The sequence below is a fragment of the Mytilus edulis genome, chromosome 8, assembly GCF_963676685.1.
Source record: "Mytilus edulis chromosome 8, xbMytEdul2.2, whole genome shotgun sequence".
Classification (NCBI taxonomy): Eukaryota; Metazoa; Mollusca; class Bivalvia; order Mytilida; family Mytilidae; genus Mytilus; species Mytilus edulis.
In genome coordinates this window covers 85,846,400-85,870,948 of record NC_092351.1, presented here as the reverse complement: position 1 = coordinate 85,870,948, position 24,549 = coordinate 85,846,400, and the positions used below count along the sequence as shown (strand labels likewise).

Here is a 24,549-nt window from a genome sequence, read left to right as displayed (position 1 = left end):
CTAACTGTTTCGTTAGGGTGAAATGTGCAAGACATGTATACTTAAGACCGTAGATATACGAGTTTCTCATTATTACATGTTGCTATTGTTTCTAAGAATTCTCGTACCTTCCGAAGGAATGAAAACAGTGTACTATTTCAAATAGTTGTTCACTTTGTTCACTTTCTTCATTAAATTTATTAAATCCATCAATTCTCATTCTTAAGTGGAATTTTATTTTTATGGCATATTTCTCTGTTTTATGTCTATAATTATGGTCAAATATAGCAATATCAGATATTTCTAGGGAGGCAACTCTGCCCATTGAAAAGCCAACGATCTGTTGCTAGTATAATAGTATAACTTTCGTTGTTCATTGACAATCATATTTATTTGTTATTAGTTTCTATGTAACCTTAAACGGCTTGACATACTAATTAGTATCGATATTAGTTGCTTAACGTCCTGTTGCCAATATTGCATGTATGTTTAGGACTATGATATAGTAATGACAAGGTTGTTTGCTAGTATAATAGTATAACTTCCATAGTTCATTGACAAATCATATTTGTTTTAGTCAGTTTCCATGCTACCTTCTATGGTTTGACATGATACAGCGATGAATAATTATTTGTTGACTGCTTAACATCCAGTGGCAAATATTTCATGTATGTTTAGGACTATATAAGATATAGTATAATGACATAAGGTTGTTTGCTAGTATAATAGTATAACTTCCACAGTTCATTGACAATCATATTTGTTTTAGTCAGTTTTCATTCTACCTTGTAAGGTTTGACATGACACAGCGATGATTTATTGACTGTTTGTTGATTAACATCCAGTGGCAAGTATTTCATGTATGTTTTGGACTATGATATAGTAATGACATAAGGTTGTTTGCTAATATAATAGTATAACTTCCATAGTTCATTGACAATCATATTTGTTTTAGTCAGTTTCCATGCTACCTTGTAAGGTTTGACATGATACAGCGATGAATTATTGATTGTTGGTTGCTTACATCAAGTGGCAAATATTTCATGTATGTTTTGGACTATAATATAGTAATGACATAAGGTTGTTTGCTAGTATAATAGTATAACTTCCATAGTTCATTTACAATCATATTTGTTTAAGTCAGTTTCCATGCTACCTTATAAGGTTTGACATGATACAGCGATGAACTATTGATTGTTGGTTGCTAAACATCCAGTGGCAAATATTTCATATATATTAAGGACTATGATATAGTAGTGCCAAATAGTTTTATAAATTGACCATAAACCCACTTATTCATGGTATGGTATCAATACTTCTGACCTGACAATGGTCAATTTATGAAACTATTGTGTGTTCTTATTTCCAACAGAGGGGCACTCAACCTATATCAATATGTGCATGAAGTAAATTGATAGTTGCTAGATACTGAATGATTTTACCACACGAAAGTTTTGTGCAGATATACTTAAAATACGATAAAAAAAAATCATGTCTTTTTCAGGACTTTTGAACCCAACCATGTAGTATGGAATGTTATTGAGATATGGTTTTGGTCGATGGATGTTCATGAAGGACATGTAGTACAAAGTATATCACTGGATTTAGCTCTTTGTCTAAGTGTATTATTAAATTACTTTGCTTTGAGCTCAGTTCATTGTTATGCAATTCATTCTTTGTGAAATAAAGATTTTACAGACAACTCTCATGTACAATGATTTGTCAACGTAGTATCGCCTCTATGTACAATGTAAGTATTAGGGAGATAAAAGCATTCCATTTTGATTTGAACCAAACATTTTATAAAAAAAAATTAATAATTTACCTGACAATGCTACTCCCGCTACTAGCAATATGATGCTAGGTTATCTTAATACATATGTACTGCCTACTGATGACTGGGTCGTAAGTGTAAATGATCCTTCAATTATGTTAAAAAAAATTATAAGGCATATCTAGCCTAACATGCCTAATCGATTTCAAAAATATATTTCATTGTGCATGTTCAAAATTTTTATACAACCGCAAAATATTTTGCGGTCGTATATTGGTATCACGTTGTCGTCAGCGTCTTCCGAAAACGGATGGTTTCCGGATAATAACTTTAGTATAAGTAAATAGAAATCAATAACATTTTAACATACTGTTTATAACCACAAAAGGCAGCTTTGGATCGATTTTAGAGGTTATGGTCCCTAAGGTTTAGGAATAAGGGGTCCAAAGGTGCCCAAAACAAGCATCAATCTAGTGTCAGTACAAAAAGTTTTGTATAAGTATTTCAATTGTTCTGAAATTGTACCGCAATGTTTAATACCATAAGTAGATGGTTGAGATATATTTTGTGGGTTATGGGGCAAACAGTCTGGTGCCCAAAACAAGCATTTTTGTAGATTCAAGACAACTAATTGGAGTTGAATTACCTTAAACCAATGCTTTACGAAATCTTCTTTGGAAATTGGAGTTATCTTTCTTTGTCCGGAATAGTAGTTGAATCAACTTAAATCAATGTTATATACAATATACAATGCAATATTCACTTCTATACTACCAACTGATAAATTAAAGCAGTCTTTAATAACCATTCAGTGATTACAAGCACTTTGATTATCATTCTAGGGTTATGCCCTTTTACAAATCGAAAAATTGAAGAATTGTTTAGTTTCTGTTCTCTTAACTTAAGTTTGTCTCAATTAAATCTAATGAAATGTGTATATAATGCTCATTACCTCTAAACTCAATTAAAGTTCAATTTTCGGCAGCTTCACTTTTACAGTTCTTAATTTATGTCCCTCTTTAACATTATATGCTAGCGGGGACATCATCTTTGTCCCTTTGGACACATTCCCCATTTATATTTTATGATGTATTTAAATGAGTAGTTATTGTTGCAAACTCCATTAGAAATTTGAATTGAGATCATTTTTGGAATAAGGGAAAGGGGGGTGAAAAAAAATTCGGAGAGGGGGGTCAATTTTTCTCATTTCAGATTTCAGAAATTGAAAAGAAAATTTCTTCAAATATTTTTTTTTGAAAGGATTAATTCAACAGCATTATGAATTGCTCAAAAGCAAAAAAAACTATTTTAAGTTCATAAGACCACATTCATTCTGTGTCAGAAACCTAAGCTGTGTCAACTATTGAATCACAATCCAAATTCAGAGCTGTATCCAGCTTGAATGCTGTGTCCATACTAGCCCCAACCGTTCATGGTTCGACCTCTGCGGTCGTATAAAGCTGCGCCCTGCGGAGCATCTGGTTCATTCATTTGTTTATTTCTTAATTTGTGTAAAATAACATTTTTACAGTAAATGTAAATGACTACACTTTCATACCACAACAAATATTGTATTGGTACATGTATCACTTATATTTGTATCCATATAACAACAGGAATAATTTTGCAATACGATTTGAATACTATAACTTTTTATAAAGATATTTAGACATATAAAGACTAATTAAGTAGTTGTTGATAATATCCGCTTGCCATGCTTGAAATTCTATCAGATTATTTTTGGAGCAGTTATGAGTCTTTGAAGCATGCTCACAAAGGTTCTTTTGGTGAAATCATTTTCATATTGGTCAAAGTTTTCTTTGCTTCAACCAGCTTTGGAGGAGATATAATCAAAGAATTGATATAAATCAGCACAAAAGTTTACTTTCTAGCTCATCTATCCCGTAGCATCATGTCAGGCATTGGCATTACTAAAAACCAATAAATGTATTCTAATCTGAGGAACAATTCGACATTTTAACAAAATATTTTACTAATGATACTGACGATCCACCACAAAGTAATATAAATAGAACCATACCAATAGTAAGCAAATACATATAAAAAAGATGTGGTATGATTGTCAAAGAGACAATTCTCCACAAGATACCAAATCGACACAGAAATTAACAACTACAGGTCACCATACGGCCTTAAACAATGAGCAAAGCCAATACCGCATAATCAGCTATAAAAGGCTCCGACATGACATTGCAAAACAATTCAAACAAGATAACTAATGGCCTTATTTATGTTAAAAAAAATAAACAAAAAACTAATATAAGACACACAAACAAACGACAACCACTGAATTACAGGCTCCTTATATCATGTTCTCAAATCTAGATATCATCTCACATTTAGAAAAAACCACATGAAAAAATGAACCTATTATGTGTTGCTCTCCTAGCTACAAAATGTATCCAAAATCAAAGATGTAGAACATATTCTATCATAATCATTTGGTAACTAATGTAATTACTGTCTCCCCCATGCTTGTCTTGAACATAAACAAAAATATTAAATAAATAACACTCCTAATGCTCAGATTGGTTGTCATCGTGCAACACAGTTAATAACACCATATAGGAAAAACATAGAACTCCTTTTGTCATAAGACACTGTCAAACATCCAAACATTATATCCACACTCATTTGTGTCCACACTTGTATGGTATTAAAAAAATAAATAGTCAGTTTGATTTGTTGCTGAATAAATTCACAAAAAGACGTTTAATAAGAAAATACATCCACAAGAAATGTTATTGTGAGTACTGAGTTTTGAAAATATTTCAAAATATAGATGTAACTACCATTATCGACATTAAAATATTTATTTACCTTTTCTTTAAAAATACAGATCAGAAGTGTCACCTGTTAATCGATCTTAATCTGTATTGTATTATAATCCAATTAAAATGTGTACTACATCATTTAACATGTAAATGTATTTAAGGGCTGGGTATTTTACATTACAACTTTTGCGAAGAGACATTACACTCAGGTGTCAATATTTACACACCCACCGATAAGTACATGTGGACATTGGTATTAATTAACGGTCAGTTTTAACCCGAATAATTCAGTCGTTATATTCCGCTGATCTACGAAGGCTACATTAACGCCTGAACGTCTTCCTCGATAAAGACCGTCAACCGGAAAATTCACACCGCTTTGCAATATGGGAATTTTGATTCAAATTGGCAGCAAAAGAAGGAGGAGTTCCGGATGTTAATTGATGATAAATGATGTAAACTGATGTTAATTGATGTTAATTAATTATTATCGGATTTGTGTTAATTGAACACACGTGTTTGGTAAGACAATTTCAAGAGAGTTGCGCAGACTCATATCCTGATCGCCGCTGATTGGCTCTCTCTCACAGAGAGCAGGCGACGCGGCCAATGATCACACTTTTTCGGACACGGAAAGGGCTTGAATTATTCGAGTTAAGTCAGTCTAAGAAGAAAAATCAAACAGTGATTAACTTCCGCTCTAGACAAGAAGATATAGTGGCAATATAATTTAATTAGATTTGTTTTTGGTGACCTGAATGGGGGGAGGTGCTATATATATTATATGGGTTAGAAAATAAACATAAGGATACATTAATTGTTTGAATGAGACGTCTATACGGTGGTACTTTATTTATAGTTTTAACACTGTCTCGACACAGACTGAATCCTGCAGCTACATGTACTATAAAGACGAAATTGGTGGTGTTTAGACCCACCACTGTGTAAAATAAATCACTTTTTAATGATATATTGTACAGTACAAAGCTATGGTAATGTAAGAGAGGCGTTTCCGAGTTAAATAGAGTAATTAGCACGAAAATAATATAAAAAACCCAGCCCCAACATTAATAGTAAAGAAGGATATATCAATAGAAAACTAATTAAAGCAACTGACATGAAACAAAAATAGGCACGTGGTAATTTCTTTCCGCTTCATTTCTGTGGAGTGTCTTATTGGCAATTATACCACATCTCCCTTTTTTATGTTACGTTTAAGATTTTTTCGTTTCTAATTTTCAACAAGGACGTATAACTAATATACGTCCTTGTTTTCAAATACGAAAAATATTTTCACAAAGGGTTCACAACATTATAAGGTTAAATGTAGGGCAAACATTTTTGTGTGTCAAAAATTTACATACATCCTTGCATTTAATATTAAATATAAATAAATAGGCTAACATTTATTAAAAGATAATAGATATAGGAAGATGTGGTGTGAGTGCCAATGAGACAACTCTCCATACAAATAACAATTTAAAAAGTATACCATTATAGGTTAAAGTACGGCCTTCAACACGGAGCCTTGGCTCACACCGAACAACAAGCTATAAAGGGCCCCAAAATTACTAGTGTAAAACCATTCAAACGGGAAAACCAACGGTCTAATATATATAGACGAATAATTTATTAGTTCATCAACAAAACAACAACAGAAATAAAGAATCAGCAGAGTATTTAAATCTTTAATTACTTTTTTTATTATTATTATTTATTCCAGAGATATAATACTTTAACTTCTACATGTTTTAATAAATATGTAATTAATCTAAAATGCACTAAATAAGCAGAACTCGTAGTATCATACCGGCATATTGAACGGATCTTAACATGGTCTTACAATTTGAATGTTAATTTTGAGATTTGATCTGTTTTGGTCTGACACAGTCGTAACGGATCTAAACAGCTCGCTCACCCGATGCAACTGAGGTTATCCTATTAAATAGATCCTATGTTAGTGGGATTACGTTGTTCACTAGAGGGTATGCATGGTATACCATGTTAACACATGTTAGGGGGTTATTCTATTGTAATAGAGAAACACAGTATTATAGCCATGCTAGTATATGGTACATTTGTATGGGGTTATCTTATTCAAGTAAAATAACACAGCAATGATACAAATTTTGCATATGGTATGGAGCTCAAGGCCCCGAGAAATTTTGGAATAAATGGTGCAAAATCCTGCATTCTGACCCTTTCCGGACACTCACTCATGAAACATCATTTTTTAAGTCAACAATCCAAATGGCTAAAATAGTGGAATATCTTTGCCAAAATTAATACTTTCAATTTGTGTCGGACGCCATGCTAAGGGTTTTGGCACACAGGGGCGGATCCAGAATTTTTCCAAGTGGGACGTGGAATTAATTTGGTGGCCAAGCGTAGGGAGTCGATTTTTTTAACCTTTTTGTGCTATGAAACACAAAATAGGTGTAAAATACTAATTAAACAGTTCCTAACATGAGGCATGTATAAATAATTAGTGGGCTAAACATTTGATGCCGTATTCTCCCCCATTAAATGTCTATTGTAAATTGATTGGATGTATCAAAAGCTATGTACCAATATATTATGTGGGATTTGTAAGTAAAAAATAGGCATGGAAAAATTCTACCAAGCTAAGTTAATCACTGAAATAGGGGTCATAACTAGTAACCGAAGAATGCATTGCGAATTTCGTATTTAAAATCTATGTAGAGTTTTCTAGAGATGACTTCTGTACAGATCTTTCGTCAAAGCCATAGGGTTCAACTTCACCAGAAGCATATTCCTCTGATTTCGTCGATAAAATCGTCAATGATTCTGTCATAGTCAAGTTTAATGTTTTTGTGGGCATACAAAAATAAAAGGGCATTGGAGCGTTAAAAAAATAGGTAAACAATGGACAACATTATTATTTCAACCCAGGTTCGACGGCAGAAATCAGAGCCAGATTTTTGTTTGTCTCACAAATATATGTGATCTCCGCCCTCGAAAATTCAAAGGGCCATACCTTAGATTTGTTTATCTATATAGAATTTGCTGACTGGGGATCATTATTCAGCAATGTTATAAATGGGATGGGGAGTGTGGGGTAAAACATGTTTTTGTAGATTATAAAAAAAATGTTATAGCTGTGGAACGTTTCTATCATATGATTGTAGTAGAGTAATGCCTTCTGCTGAGTGGAATTGTGAAATAGGAGTCAAAACGTTCTTGTCAATCATAATATTGTCGCTTTGAAGGCGTTATGTTTCTTATCCTTAGTCGTAATAATGTGTTACTGTAATTTGAATTTTAAAATGACTGAATGACGTTTTTTTTCTCGACTTATTGGCCTACTCTACGGTAGCGAATCACGTCGACTTTGACATAGTCATTAATATAAATTATATAAACAATTAATATGAGCAAATAATATCTTTATAAGTAGCGAATTGTCGCAAAAATATACGGGATATGGAAAAGTAAACGAAATCTAGTCTGATTTATCATTTTGCAGTCGTGTTTTAAAAAAAGTGCGTCTACAAGAGGGGCGTACGCTCTCTACGCCCCCTCTGGATCTGTCACTGGTATACCCAGCTTAGAAATTTATAGAAAGAAAAAAGAAAAATGCGTGCAATTCTGTATTTCGGTTGAGAAAATTAAGAAGAAACTAATTTAAGATTATCAAATATTCGCTAAATATAGTCAGGGGGTTACAGGAACTATCACCAGACGTCAGTCAATATAAAAAATAATACTCCTTTAATTTCATTACGGGAACCTCAATACCGCCCAAGAAAAAGAGTATAAACACGTTTTGTAAAAAGGGCTGAAATATCGTATTCCATTTAAAAAAAAAATAGACAAGAAACAGTGTCTTCAGGTCATAAAAGACGCTTTTCCCTCATTTTGTAAAAAAAAAACTGGTGTAAACGGGAAAAATATGATAAAAAATCTGATGTTTTTTATTTAAATAAATGTATGAATGTTGTGGATATTCGAATATCAAATTTTGAAAATAATGCAGAAAGAAATACAAGAGTGCATATATACATGTAATAAAATTGAGAATGGAAATGGGGAATGTGTCAAAGTGACAACAACCTGACCACTGATAGCAGACAACAGCCAAAGGCCACCAATGGCTCGTCAATGCAGCGAGAAAATCCCGTATCCGGAGGATTCCTTCAGTTGGCATGCCAGGTCCAGATCTCAATTAAACTGATCGACAGATTATGTCTTCATGATATGAATATCAATCACAATCCCTCCCGTTAGGGGTTTAGTATTATACCATCATAAATTATATGAGAAGAACACAATCCGTATCATGCTAACAACTGGTTTTAGAATAAATGTGTTTAATTCTATGCAAAAGACCCTATAAGTGAATCAATATTAAAGCCAAAATATGCAATCTTTAATGACCTGACAACAGTATCGTAACTATATCCCTTATTATAAGTCTGTTTAAAGGGTTTGTTAGCTTTTGAGCTGAATACTGACATTTTTGTGACAATGAATAAATAAAAGTAAAATAGAACATTTTCAGCCGATTCTGACAGGGACATCATTTCTACCTATATATGGCATCGTAATAAGTATAAAAGCATTGCATTCACATAAAGTTCAGCTACACAAGAGTTTCGTCAATAGCAGGCTAAGGTTGCATTATCTACATAAAATAATAACAACCAAAAAAAAAACGATAATATATTTATTATTTTTATTTTTGAAAAAGCAAAAAAAACAAAAAATCAAAATGAGCCACAGAGGCTAGGGCTGGTCTAAGGATCAGAGTAAGGGTGCAAATCGATTGTGATAACTGGACTTATCGTGAAATCCACGGCGTATATTCATAAGTTTTCAGATTTTAGCGTCATGGATTGTTAACTTTCAGCCTTTTATTCGACATCGCACAGAAGATTGTAAATTTGTATAGAGTGAAACCCTGATATAACAGAAAATAATGAACACTGAACGAAGTGCCTCGCGGAATATTTGCAAATTTGAACCAAACATACGAAAACAGAATGCGAATAAAAAATTTCTTGTATATATAACATTCTTTTGATTGAGAATTAACGAATTTTTCGTCATGAAACAAACGTTGAAATTTTAAGCAAATTTTTATAATTCCCTTTTAAATTGTTTTACACGACGCCGATGGAAGTTTTTAACGACCTTGAATGGCTATCGGCCCTTGCACGGTCTGCCTTATCTCGCGCCGTTTTGGGCATTTTTCAAATAATTTATTTTTTTCATTGTCGGTTCCCTTTTTTCCAGGTTGCTGTTTCGTGTGAGCCTAGGCTCAGTGCTGAAGTCCGTACTCAGTTTGACCTGTAAAAATTGTTTACTTTTTACACATGATGAGACCTCGATTGAGAGTTCAACTTGTCTCATTTATTGTCTCCTAGTCTACCACATCTCCTTATTTCTATTGAACCAATTTCTATTGAACCAATTTCTATTGAACCAATTTCTATTGAACCAATTTCTATTGAACCAGTATTATTTATTATAAAGGTATACCGTATATATTGCTTATGACTCATAAATGGGATTTTCTATCTTTAGTTTTTTCCAGTAAAAACCTTGTTTTTTCAAAATAAATTATAAAAATTTAGGTACGGCATGCCGTACTAACGAACATTATAAGGTTCGGCGGCTGCCGTACCTGCCGTCCCGGCCGCTACGCCCCTCCAACGATGATTAAGCCAATATTTTTCTTTTATCCTACATCCGGAAATTAAAACTGCGGCCTAAAAATCATATACCATGAGACTAACACGTTATTTGCTTTATTATTGTTGATCTTATATTATAGGGTAATTGCATGAATATTGGAGAATATTGTCCCGAGAAGAGTATAGATTATAAAGATGGTAAGTTTGATGAAACTTCCAAAAATACAGCCGAGACCACATTCGATCAAAAATCGTAGTTAAAAAGCATTAGAAAATATCGAAAATTATTATTTTTTTATATAAATACGAATCCCTCTGAAATCACCAACTTATGGAAAATGTGTGATAGAATAACTTAGATAAGTTCACAATAATTAATTTTAAAGCAAAAAAGATAAGAACTGTTTTCTAATATAACATGATACAATAGAAATATTAATAACCATCATATTCTATAAGTATATATTAAATGCTTTATAACAAATATAAAAAAAAAGATGTGGTATGATTGCCAATGAGACAACTCTCCACAAGAGACCACAATGACACAGAAATTAACAACTATAGGTCACAGTACGGCCTTCAACATTGAGCAAAGCCCATACCGCATCGACAGCTATAAAAGGCCCCGAAATGACAATGTAAAACAATTCAAACGAGAAAACTAACGGCCTTATTTGTATAATAAAAACGAACGAAAAACTAATAACAGGCTCCTGACTCTAGACAGACACATACAAATAAAATTGAGAATGGAATGGGGAATTTTTCAAAGAGTCAACAACCCGATCATAGAGCAGACAACAGCAGCAGGTCACCAACAGGTCTTAAATGTGTATTTTCCAATCAAAATTCAAGGTGGCTATAGTGACAAATCTAAATCAGTGACCCCCAATTTTTTTCATCATATATTGTTCCTCAAATCATGAAATACCTTCACACAAATATTTTAGGGGGAAATCACTGGTAGAACTGAATAAGTTGTTTGGGCTTTAAAGGCTTTTTCAAAGTTAAGAACTACTTTATCTTAGGAAAGGATTTATGTGGGTGAAATGACCTTGGAAAATAGTTTTATTCCCAGCATTTTCATCAAAGGAGCATTTAGTGTTTCAAACTAGATAATAATCTCAAGCTGATCTATTAAAAGATGACGCGGCGACAGCTTTCTGTATGGATATTTTCGTCAGAAAAGCAGAACGCTAAATAAATTTTATATCATTTTATGTCAGTAATGACAGTATATCGGAGGTTTATCTCTAAGCAAGTACAAAATTTCAGAGACAAGTTGTTGTCTCCATGGTTACTTGCAAACAGTCAAGTTTTTGAAAAAGATACTTATCGAACCCCGCAACACACGGTACCGTGTTTTGTTTTTTTTAGGTATTTGTATTTTGCTTATTGTCTGGAATAGAGACTATTATAACACAGTAGTCTCAGTCTTAAAAGGCGAGATCATTGGACTCACCGTTGCACACACTTTCACATAGAAGACCTTCAAGTTGAACCATATGTAAAAGACAAAGAAATAGCTCGTAGAACGTTTAAAGAGGGCACAACCATTATATAAACTCAATAATAATGACACTCTCAAACATACTAATACAAATTTAACAATTACTAATCTAGTATAACTGATCTTTAACCCCCCTTTATAGATGAACCATATTTTCATATGTACAACAGGTGCTCTCTTTATATATAGTACTGCTTCTCCCTCCATCATTGGGCATCTAACCATAGTTACATGCTCAGCTCTGCCTCAAGTGCTTTCTATTTTATGTCCACACCGATATGTGTCAACACTATAAACGTTTTAATTAAAAACAATTTCGGAAAATACTCATTTCCATTCGGAACTTAGCTAGATCTACCACGATGTTGATGATGGTACGCACTATTTTCACACCAGTCAAAATAACGGATATTTACGTCTTCGTTTTGAGCAGTATCTTTTTACCTACGTCATCAATAATTGTGTACGCCGCTAACATGAAATCGTAGACGCAGGACCAGGATGATCTAGGATGACAGATATATATTATATGACATTTTTTCCGTGGAAAAACTTATAAATCTACACGAGTTGGAAACTTCAGCGACGTACATAATTTTGAAATGTGATACAATTTTTGGTAAAAAAGCTATAGGTAAACCAACAGATTTACCACACAATTTATATATTTTTTTGCGGTAAAATTACGGAAAATAGAGGGGGAGGGGGTAGTAGAGTTCAAATCCCTAAATCCCGGGATTAAAAACATGCAATGCCGACGTCCCGAACTAAAATTTTGGCAAAGAAACTATAGGTAAACCAACAGATTTACCACACAATTTATATTATTTTTTTTTGCGGTAAAATTACGGAAAATGGAGGGGAGAGGGAGTAGAAGAGTTCAAATCCCTAAATCCCGGGGTTTAAAAACATGCAATGCCGACGTCCCGAACTAAAAGAAATTAAAATCCCAACATCCCGAAATTCGAAGCTTAAAAAACACCCGATTCCGGAGTCCCGATAAAGGTCCTCAGTGCCCCCCCCCCCCTAATTACGATAAAAACTGTCAAAGGCAGACGGAAGATGCCAATGGAAAAACAAACTGATGATGCCATTGGTAGAAAAAGAAGATGAAGAAAAAACAAAACACGTCCGCAAAAGAGAAGAAATATAATTTTATAGATACACCCTATAAACACACAGGCACTTGTCTCAGAATCCCCCCCCCCCCCCCCCCTATTTACATTAACACGTTATATTAAAAAGTAAAAACACAAAAATACTGAACTCCGAGGAAAATTCAAAAAGGAAAATCAAAAATCAAAAGGCAAAATCAGAAGTCCAAACACATCAAACGAATGGATAACAACTGTCATATTCCTGACTTGGTACAGGCATTTTCTAATGTAGAAAATGGTGGATTGAACCTGGTTTTATAGCTAGCTAAACCTCTCACTTGTATGACAGTCGCATCAAATTCCAATACATTGTCAACGATGCATGAACAAAACAAACATACTGAAAGAGTAAAAATGTCAAAAATAAGGGTACAACAGTCAATATTGTGTTATCATTTTAATATCACTACATAAACAACAAATATAACAAAGTAGCACAAAAAGGCATACATCAAATTTAACATTCTCATTTTGCTTTTCTTATACGGCTGAATTTATCTATGTAAAGTCTACCCATAAATGAAAGAAGGTTTTCATTACTGGTGTAAAATTGCGCGTTTGAAATTCGCACAGGTAGACATAAAAATAATTTTGTCGTATGACGGCATACATAAATGCAGACTCACGTAAAGTAGATATAACAAAAACAGACTTACAGTAAAAATAATAAATAAAATAATGGTGTGGTTCAAAGTATGACGGGACACATAGGTACAGTTTCACGTCAAATACGGCTGAATTTATCTATGTAAAGTCTACCCATAAATGATAGAAGGTTTTCATTACTGGTGTAAAATTGCGCGTTTGAAATTCGCACAGGTAAACATAAAAATAATTTTGTCGTATGACGGCATATATAAATGCAGACTCACGTAAAGTAGATATAACAATAACCAGATTTAACAGTAAAAGTAATAATAATAAATAAAATAATGGTGTGGTTCAAAGTATGACGGGATACATAAGTACAGTTTCACGTCAAATGTATATCATAAAAACAGACTAAACAGAAAAAGTAGTCTTATTGAATAAAATAGTTTAGTCATTCATAGTATGTCAAGATCCTTAAGTAAAAGTAATATCAATAAATGAAATAATTTTGCCGTTCAAAGTATGTGGTTTTACGTAACCACAGAGTCACTTCAAATGAATATCTAAAAATCTATACTTCAAGACCATCTTGTATTATTTGTGAAGTTGATACGGAATATTTATCAACAAGTTCTGGGTATCTTCCGATGAACTTTTTTAGAAAAAGGACGAGACGTTCTTTGACATACCCCTGGTTCATCAATTTTCTGCTCAGACACTGGTGACGTTTTACAAAGTCTGAATAGGAGCTGCAAGCTCTTGAATACCTAATAAGTTGGGAAATGTATATTCCATATGCAGGTGAAGTTGGTATATTACTACTAAGGTGGGGGTATATAGGACATTTTGTTTTCTGAGAAAAGTGCCTGTGTATAAACAGTACTAATAAGGAGATAAGCTAAAGGCCTAATTTTAAACAAAACTATTAACAAAAAATCAAAAAACAACACTAAATTACGGAATTAAATTTTCTGTTGCCATTATTTTGACTGTACTATGAAAATAGTTTATGCATGTATAAAAACATTGGTTTATTTAGATCTATCAGAGAACACATTTACTATCAGATATAATGACACACAGAAAGATGCTGTTCCACCTATCCCTTAAAATGGTGTCCCATTTATAATAAGAGGAAAGAAAACATAAGAATATCAGCAAGGCAAGGACAGGTCAAAGAAAAAAAAGGAAAGAGCACAGTTGCTAAGAAACAAAGAGGTGAGCTGTGGTATTTCTTGGCTATTCCAGGTTTGTTCTTGAATTTTCAAGGAGTTTTTTTAACGTTACATTTACCTTTGACCAGAAATGTTATTTATTTATTTGTTCACAAATCTTAAACATATTAGTTTATAAAATGAGATGCTCTGCTCATTTCATGATTAGTTACATCCCCATACAATAAAATTTTCAGGGGATAAATTTTGATAGAAATAACCCGGTCCCTCAGTTTCTGTCCATCTATCTGGTACTTACAGCTAAATTTATACAGCCTTTCAATTTATCGTTTGTTTTTTTTTCAATAAACAGTTTCCTTAGTTTACATTTACATATCTCTGATTTCAGATCACAATCAGAAAAGAAACTTTTCAGATACAAATGTGACCAGTGTTGGTAAGAAAAACGCTTTATTTAGGTTAAATGTTGAAAGATGTTTGGATATGCCAAGATGATATAAGATTTCCACGAATATAATAAAAAATAAAAAAAATAAATACCGAGCTCTATGGAACATTCTGAACGGAAAGCTCCTAGTCAAATGTCAAAATCAAAAGCTCAAACACATCAAAGAATGGATAACAACTAGGAAATGTTTGCCAATAAGTATTGTTTTACTTAAAATAAAAATCCTAATGCACAATATAAAGTTACTAAAAGAAAGGGTTATATAAATAAAATGATAACAAATAATCAAACAAATCATGAATTTAAGGTAAACCACGAATAAAATGTTCAGACCGATAGGAGAAATGTAATGACTGAACGAAGAAACAATTTTTCACAACACCCAAAAATGCAGATAATTCACTCGTAATCGTGAATTATAATCAAATGTTATAAAAACATGAAAAAGAAAGAGAGAATATGATTTCAAGATTATATTCAACTCAAATCAAAGTAAATCGTACCCCAGGAAACATATGATGAAATTAATCTAAATAGTTTGAACCAGCGGCACTGCTGAAATGTATTCGATTAAATTTTAGATTTATAATTCGTTACATATTAACGATGTATTATCCATACAATGTAGCATGGCAAAATATTAAACAATCAAAACACACAATCAAATTCAGCGATAATTCTGCAATTTATTTCAATTATCATTGACCACTCACTAAACTAAAAAATAATCAGATACTTTATGTATAGATTATCGTGTTTTCTACGCATTGATATTGTAAAAAATCTGCTTATCTGTTTTTCGTTCTATTAATGATAAATTCTATTTCCCCCTTCCTAAGACAGTTTTACACTTGACAAAAGCAAGCTTGGTAACGTCTCCTCACACATTGCGACGTCGCTGTTAACTTTTATTTAGACATTATGACGTCACTGATAATGCCTGCTCTCGTTGTAAAGCCGTGACACAAGAAATACGGAGAGACTTAGCAGGATGATCAAGGTATAGGAAAGGACAATAAAACAGCTTATAAACTTGTACATTTGTGGTTCTGCTCATGTCATTAAAGACACAGTTTAACACGGTATCTTGGAATGAATCAAATATTTTAGTTTTTATTTAATTTTGGAAAATCTCAAAAATCTTATCACGAATGAAGATGACATGGTTCAACAGAGAGTAACAAGTAAATAATTGACTGAAAATCCTAAAAAAAAATAACTTTAGTAACTTTTATTAGAGAATTCAAAAACAAGGTTCAATAAAAGGTAAGACATTAACTGTTGCATCATAAGAACGGTTTGTGATGTGAACTTTACAAATTATGCTATTTAAAGTGGTTCTTTCAGTGGAAAAATATGAGAAATTGAATGTATGTCTTCGTGATCATAGTCTAAATGATAGATATGAATGAAATGTTTAACCGTGTAACGCTTTGATACGTAAATTCAGTAATACATTATTGTATAAATACAATATTTTACTTTAATTTTGTCTTTTTAACAATGCTATATTTAAGCATGTGCAAAAACTGTCGGTAAGTGTGCTTTATGTTTACATCCCCTTTTCTTTCTTACGATTTATCTTTGTTTTTTGTTTTTTATTTTGTCCTACCTTTCCTTTTTCTTTTCTTAGTTTGTTTCATAATCGCTTCATTATATTTTGTATCGAATGTCTTATGATAATTTGCATGTACTAAAAATATGTATAAGAAGATGTGGTATTAGTGCCAATGAGACAACCCTCCATCAAAGTCACAATTAGTGAAAGAAAAATCATTATAGGTCAAAGTACGGTTTGCAACACGGAGCAACACGGAGGCTTGGCTGACATCAAAAACTGTTTTTAATTTCGTATATTCCAATCAATCTATTATATTTCGTCTTATGATAATTCTATAATACTAAAAAAATCTGTTCATATGTTTCAATACACTCATAGTTTTACATGCTATATAAACCTTTTATGTCCTTTGTGATGTCTAAATACAACTATGATTTAATTGATAAATTGATTTTACCTATGTATAACCAACAAGTTCAGATTGCAACATGAATCTATGAGTAGGAGCAATAAGGCCTTTAATTGGTCCGCAAATTACAACAGATTTAACGCAAAACCGAGAAATACGTATAATCCACATCACGAAAGGACAACCATTGAACAGCAGGTTCAAATCTTTCTTATAGTCACACTCTCGTTGGGTTCAATAAAAAAAATAAGCGAATATTTGATTGAGTCGTTTTTATATACAAGTACAAAGTCAAATGCACATGTCTTGTTCAGATGTCAAACTTTACATCGGTCATTTAAAAACTATTCTTTTATTTAGAATACAATCAAATTGGACTTCAACAAAAATTCAGGTGAAAATGTGGGTGCTTTGTAAAATATTGAAGAAATCAAATACATGTATGTTCATTGTGATGTGCATCGTCTTAATCTTTATAAGTAATCAATGACCAAACGAATAACCAATGGAGATGTCGTATTATCGTTACATGATGCTAAATAAGCCAATCAAATTATCTCAGATTTTTGTATCACTTTTTATCATATAACATATATATAAGTCCGTGCATTGGGAAACAAGAAACATCTCGTCATTCAAGAAAAATTTCATAGTTTGTTTAAAAATCATAGTTTGTTTTAAAATCGCTAGATCATATTTTGTACGGAATGTCTTGTGATAATGTGTATTACTAAGAAAAGATATAAGAATATATGGTATTAGTGCCAATCTGACAACCCTCCACCAAAGTACGGTTGTCAAACATGCTATATAAACCTTTTATGTCCTTCGCGATGAATTTGAATTTTTCGAAAACTAAGAATTTTCTTATCCCAGGAATAGATTACCTTAGCCGTATTTGGCAATAACTTTTTGGAATTTTGGGTCCGCAATGCTCTTCAACTTTGTACTTGTTTGGCTTTATAATTATTTTGATCTGAGCGTCACTGATGAGTCTTATGTAGACGAAACGCGCGTCAGGCGTTTTAAATTATAATCCTGGTACCTTTGATAACTATCATAATGCGTTGACAAGACGATACTGACTTACTTCGCGTAATAGCATTCAAGCATTGTGCACAAGGTTATGATTTCACATTACATTTATATATATTATATAAATACTCTATGTAAGGTGAAATCAAACAAAAAAAACGGGAATTTCTCGCTGCATTGAAGACCTGTTGGTAACCTTCTGCTGTTGTCTGTTCTATGGTTGGGTTGTAGTCTCTTCGACACATTGCCAATTTCCATTTTCAATTGTATCACTATAAATGAAAGACATTGGTCATAAGTTTAGTATGTAGATTTTAGTTCAATCAGTTGGTATGAACAATCAGTCAGTCAATGTTACCAGAAAAAAAGAGGGACGAAACATACCAGAGGGACAGTCATAAATCAGAAATAAACTCACAACGCCATGCGTGAAAAGAAAAAGACAAACAGACAAATTATAGTACACATGACACACCATAGAAAACAAGAGAATAAGCAACACGGTCCCTACCAAAAACTAGGGGGGATCGCAGGTGCTCCGGAAGGGTAAGCAGATCCTGCTCTACATGTGGCACATATAATTCATAAGAACAGCAAACACATACCAGATGGTCTCAATGTAAAATACACAATGGAATAATGAAATGGACTTTACAATCTTATTTACAGCAAACAGTTAATAGACCACTTTAAATACTAACTTCATATCTAAACGCTAATAAATAACAAAAAAGGAAGAAAATTAAGAAATAAGTATTTAATTTTAACATGTTTTATGTATCAAACCAGGACAAGACCAATCAGGAACTGTCGTTGTCTATAAATACAACTAATTATCTACTGGTAAATGTTAACATGTTTTATGTATTAAACCAGGACAAGACCAATCAGGAACTGTCGTTGTCTATAAATACAACTAATTATCTACTGGTAAATGTTAACATGTGTTATGTATTACACCAGGACAAGACCAATCAGGAACTGTCGTTGTCTATAAATACAACTAATTATCTACTGGTAAATGTTAACATGTTTTATGTATTACACCAGGACAAGGCCAATCAGGAACTGTCGTTGTCTATAAATACAACGTATCTACTGGTAAATGCCAATATTTGTTTAGCTTTTCTACATTACATTAATTTTGTATCTGCATATATCACAAGGAAAACAGATTATAAATATTTTTAACAAAATATCAATTATTAGTATAAATGTATGTCCTATTAAACATGTTAAATATTATATCTTTTAGATTTCTGAGGTGGTTTTTTCTCAAAGAAGAAAAGTAACAGAAAACTTATTTAACAAAGCCAATGTACAAAACAATTCAGTGAATTATCTATTTTGACTATAAGAAAATATTGATCAATTTAATGGCATTTGAAGCTTTATTGTACTATATATATGTACAAGTTTTTACAACATCGATATAATCATGCAGTAAAGTGACATTTTTCAGTCCCAGTCGGTCACATATTTTTTTTCCTTAAAGAGACATTTTAAACATTTGAAATTGTTAATTTTACATAATACACAATACAAGTCTACTAAGCTGTCGGTAACATTATTTTTTTTCCAAACGTTCTGTCTATTGGTTTCATCTTAATATTATTTGTTTGTGACCTTATCGATCTTTTGGTTAAATATATTTGTAACTTATTATTACAGTTTGTTCTAATGTTGTGCTGTCACATAACTGTTATAGATTAGAGTTAGGATTTCGCACTCACAAAATATGTTTAACTCTGTCACATAAAGTCAATATGAGTAAGATGCATGTAGATTTATTTCCTGAAACTATAGAATAGTTTTTAAACCAAAGGTTTTATTACAGTCAAATTGTATTGTACTATTTCCCCTTTGTGTGCCCTTACTTGGCTCTGGATTTTACACATTCTTTAAAAATAAGAATAAGAAGATGTGGTATGTTTGCAAGTGAGACAACTCTCGACAATAGACAAAATGACGCACAAACTAACAAGGTCATCGTTCAGCCTTCAACGATGAGTAAAACCGATACCGCAAATTCAAGTGTAAGCTATATGTGTCCCAAGACAGCATCCTATAGAACAGTGGTTATCTATTGTTCATGTCTATAATATATTTCTTCTTTTTTTTTCGTTTTTTTTGTTATAATCTAGGAAGATGTGTTTCTATCTAAAATATATTTCAGTTTATCGTGTTCATGGTGTTGGAGTATTTTTAAAGCCGACCACACGGGTTTTTTTTCTTTCTTATTGTAGAAAGGCCATACAGTAGCCTATATAACTACTTATTACAATTTCATTTCAATTTGGTATATAGTCTTGTTCGCCATCATATCACCTCTCCTCATGTTTATAACAATGAACATATATAAATTGGCTCTAATTTCCTGTTTACAAAACTTTGAATTTTTCGAAAAACTAAGGATTTTCTTATCCCAGGTATAGATTACCTTAGCCATATTTGGTACAACATTTTGGAATTTTGGATCCTTAATGCTCTTCAACTTTGTACTAGTTTGGCTTTATAAATATTTTGATATGAGCGTCACTGATGAGTCTTATGTAGACGAAACGCGCGTCTGGCGTCCTAAATTATAATCCTGGTACCTTTGATAACTATTTACACCACTGGGTCTATGCCACTACTGGTGGACGTTTCGTCCCCCAGGATATCACCAGCCTAGTAGTCAACACTTCGGTGTTGACATGAATATCAATAATGTGGTCATTTCTATAAATTTCCTGTTTATAAAACTTTGAATTTTTCGAAAACTAAGGATTTTCTTATCCCAGGAATAGATTACCTTAGCCATATTTGGCACAACTTTTTGGAATTTTGGATCCTCAATGCTCTTCAACTTTGTACTAGTTTGGCTTTATAAATAGTTTGATATGAGCGTCACTGATGAGTCTTATGTAGACGAAACGCGCGTCTGGCGTACTAAATTACAATCCTGGTGTCTTTTATAACTATTTACATCACTGGGTCGATGCCACTGCTGGTGGACGTTTCGTCCCCCAGGATATCACCAGCCCAGTAGTCAACACTTCGGTGTTGACATGAATATCAACAATGTGGTCATTTCTATGAATTTCCTGTTTACAAAACTTTGAATTTTTCGAAAAACTAAGGGTTTTCTTAACCCAGGAATAGATTACGTTAGCCGTATTTGGAACAACTTTTTGGAATTTTGGAACCTCAATGCTCTTCAACTTTGTACTAATTTGGCTTTATAAATAGTTTGATATGAGCGTCACTGATGAGTCTTATGTAGACGAAACGCGCGTCTGGCGTACTAAATTATAATCCTGGTGCCTATGATAACTATTTACATCACTGGGTCGATGGCACTGCTGGTGGACGTTTCGTCCCCCAGGATATCACCAGCCCAGTAGTCAACACTTCGGTGTTGACATGAATATCAACAATGTGGTCATTTCTATAAATTTCCTGTTTACAAAACTTTGAATTTTTCGAAAAACTAAAGGTTTTCTTATCCCAGGAATAGATTACGTTAGCCGGCTTTGGCACAACTTTATGGACTTTTGGAACTTCAATGCTCTTCAACTTTGTACTAGTTTGGCTTTATAAATATTTTGATATAAGCGTCACTGATGAGTCTTATGTAGACGAAACGCGCTGAACCTTCTGGGGGCTTTCCGACTCATCGCCAAGGTGTACTTAGAAAAAAACCTAACTTCGCCACTAGCAATCATATCGCACTTACAGCACTATTAAATTTTGTTCCAATGATGAGAAGATATTGAACAAAGTGTACTTGAAACTAGTGAATGTAAATAGTTACCATAAGATGTCAAGGTCATTTTTTACTTTGTATTTTTAGCCGAGTGCAGACGGTTTTACATTTTTACTATAATTACATTTAATATTGTACCTGAGTGCTGATAGACATTGGACATTGTCCGTCTAGTAGGTCTTTCTTTAATAGGCAAAACACGGTTTATCAGTTCCAACACCTTGTCCCTTGGAAAGCATCTGTATACATATCGACTGGTTTCAAACAGTCTCTCAATATTTATACTATACTGAACTGGCGTCTCAAGAATGACACTAGAAGCGCAGCAACCATTTTTTAAATACTTAAGATCAGCGTAACAGTTGTCGTTAATATTTCTTGGACACAGGGTGTGGGTATAGGCACTCCTAAGTTGGTCGCAGGTGTCTTCGTCATTCGTTTTGGTGAAATTGGATTTAACTTTTAAAGCGTGTCTTAAGTTTGATCTTAGAACTACGATGATTTGTGAAATTAAAAGCTGATCCTTTCTTTTATAACTAGGATGAATATACTTATACGTCAGTATCATACCAGAGAGAGTTTTAAAAATGTCACTATACTTTTGTTTATATATGTATAACGAAAATACTGGTGTTATATGCTACATGAATTTGTCTACAAACATAAATATTACATAGAGAATAATACATGGCAAAATCCGTATCACATGCCGTATCATCCCGAGATACTTATATCAGTCCGAGGGCCTTTAGTCCCAAGGGCAGATATTGGTCGAGGGTGATACGGCATGTGATACGGATTTTGCCATGTATCATATGCCTTATCATATGTTTAAACAGGAGAGTATAAAGGAATTTCTTACTGATCCAGGTCACCTAAACAGGGATTACCTACGGATTAATGTTTGCCATGTTGTCTAAGCTTTATCATAAATAGGAATCACTTATCCATCCGAAGCACATTGGTTACCTTACAATTTAGGTCCTGTTGCCCATAAAAACCATAGAAATATTTTGTTTATTGTATATTTTTGCTATTTGTTTGAGTTTTGTATGGTACTATTGTGTATATATTATATTTGTCAGTAGAAAATCTAACTCTTACACTGTTTGGTGAAATTTGCAGACTGTACATGTTAGTAATGGCTGAGAAAGTGTGTTAACACGAGTGTAGCAAGAAGATGGAGAGTAAAATAATTTATCGCACATTGGGGTTGTCAATGAAAATTACAATGTATCATAAGTAATATACATGTAGCTATAAATAGATTATCTTTGGTCATCTTAACTTGATTTCCTTGCTCACTTTCACCATACTATCTCAAGTGAGAAAATCAATAATCTATAAATATTCAAGCAGGGTTATGATTATGTTCAATACATGAAAACTTTTTATCTTCCTTTATTTTCAAACATTTTGGGGGAAAATGCTTTTGCGTCACTCGTTACACCAGACATTGTCTTGGTTGCCCTCACTGTAAACTCCAGATACTTATCTCCTGCTGATGTTGTTTTTAGGTCAATATCCCCCATCTTTAATTTTGATGTTTCAGTGTTGATCTCGTTAAAAAAAACATGCTGTTGTTAACAGTGTTTTTAAAGAAAACAGTGTTTGTTTACGCTCTTGGATTAGCTGAAAAAATACAAAACAAATTATTTTTCAAATAAATTAATAAAAATGTCAATCATTATAACAGCATGTTTTATGTCTAAAATTCTTTTTAAATAAAATGGATTATTTTGTAAATATTAGTTATAAAACACCATGGTCAACAACCAACACTTTTTTGTGTGAGATCTGGAACTATTACATTACCGATGTTCAAAACTCATAAATCGATAGAAGAAAAAAGCAAATCCGGGTCATAAACCAAAACCTAGGGAAACGCATTAAATACAAATGAAATGTAAGAGAATGACGACACAACATTAAAATGTAACACACACATAAACGAACTGAGATGAAGCCTACAAGTAATATTTTTTGGCCATAATAATAAATATTAAACTGAAGAAAAAATATTTGTACATTGTGTAACGCCAGTGAGGGATATGCATGTATCGTACATATACAGTTATTGTTACTTGTAAAAAAACGTTCATAAAGGATAGCTGAATACAAGAAGATAAATTTATCATCATGATCATGTATGTGTCACGTACTATGAGCCGAAAGGTTAGGGTGAACCTCACGAGTTGGTTGACCGTTATGGAATAACCGTTTCACAAATGATATGTTCCTTACGTCGTAACTACAATCCCCTTCCCTTTCATGAATGTGACCTACCGAATTAGACTATTTGCCGGATTTGTTATCACATAAGCAACACAACGGGTGCCACATGTGGAGCAGGATCTGCTTACCCTTCCGGAGCTCCTGAGATCACCCCTAGTTTTTTGGTGGGGTTCGTGTTGTTTATTCTTTAGTTTTCTATGTTGTGTCATGTGTGCTGTTGTATGTTTGTCTTTTTCATTTTTAACCATGGCGTTGTCAGTTTGTTTTAGATTGATGAGTTTGACTATCCCTTTGGTATCTTTCGTCCCTCTTTTAAATCAGTTAGTATTGTAAATATATATGGAGAGCACAAACTGTATATCAGACAGACGCGTAAAAAAAGTATTTTAATGCGAAAAACATCATGTGGTCTATTTTATTGCTTTTTTAATCATTTTAATTGTAGACTCTAATTTTACTTGCTCCTAGAAGT

The 24,549-nt window shown here is 32.9% G+C and overlaps 1 protein-coding gene across 1 annotated transcript in view; it reads left to right on the top strand.

Annotated features, from left to right (window-relative positions):
• LOC139486510 (uncharacterized) overlaps window positions 1-19,811 on the top strand; it is a 126,888-nt gene extending 107,077 nt beyond the window's left edge. The window contains exons 6-7 of the mRNA XM_071271416.1: window positions 16,607-16,624; window positions 19,350-19,811. Of these exons, the coding sequence (XP_071127517.1) occupies window positions 16,607-16,624; window positions 19,350-19,386 (55 nt within the window). The 3' untranslated portion in view covers window positions 19,387-19,811. The remainder of the gene's footprint in view (window positions 1-16,606; window positions 16,625-19,349) is intronic.
• Window positions 19,812-24,549: the final 4,738 nt, after the last annotated feature.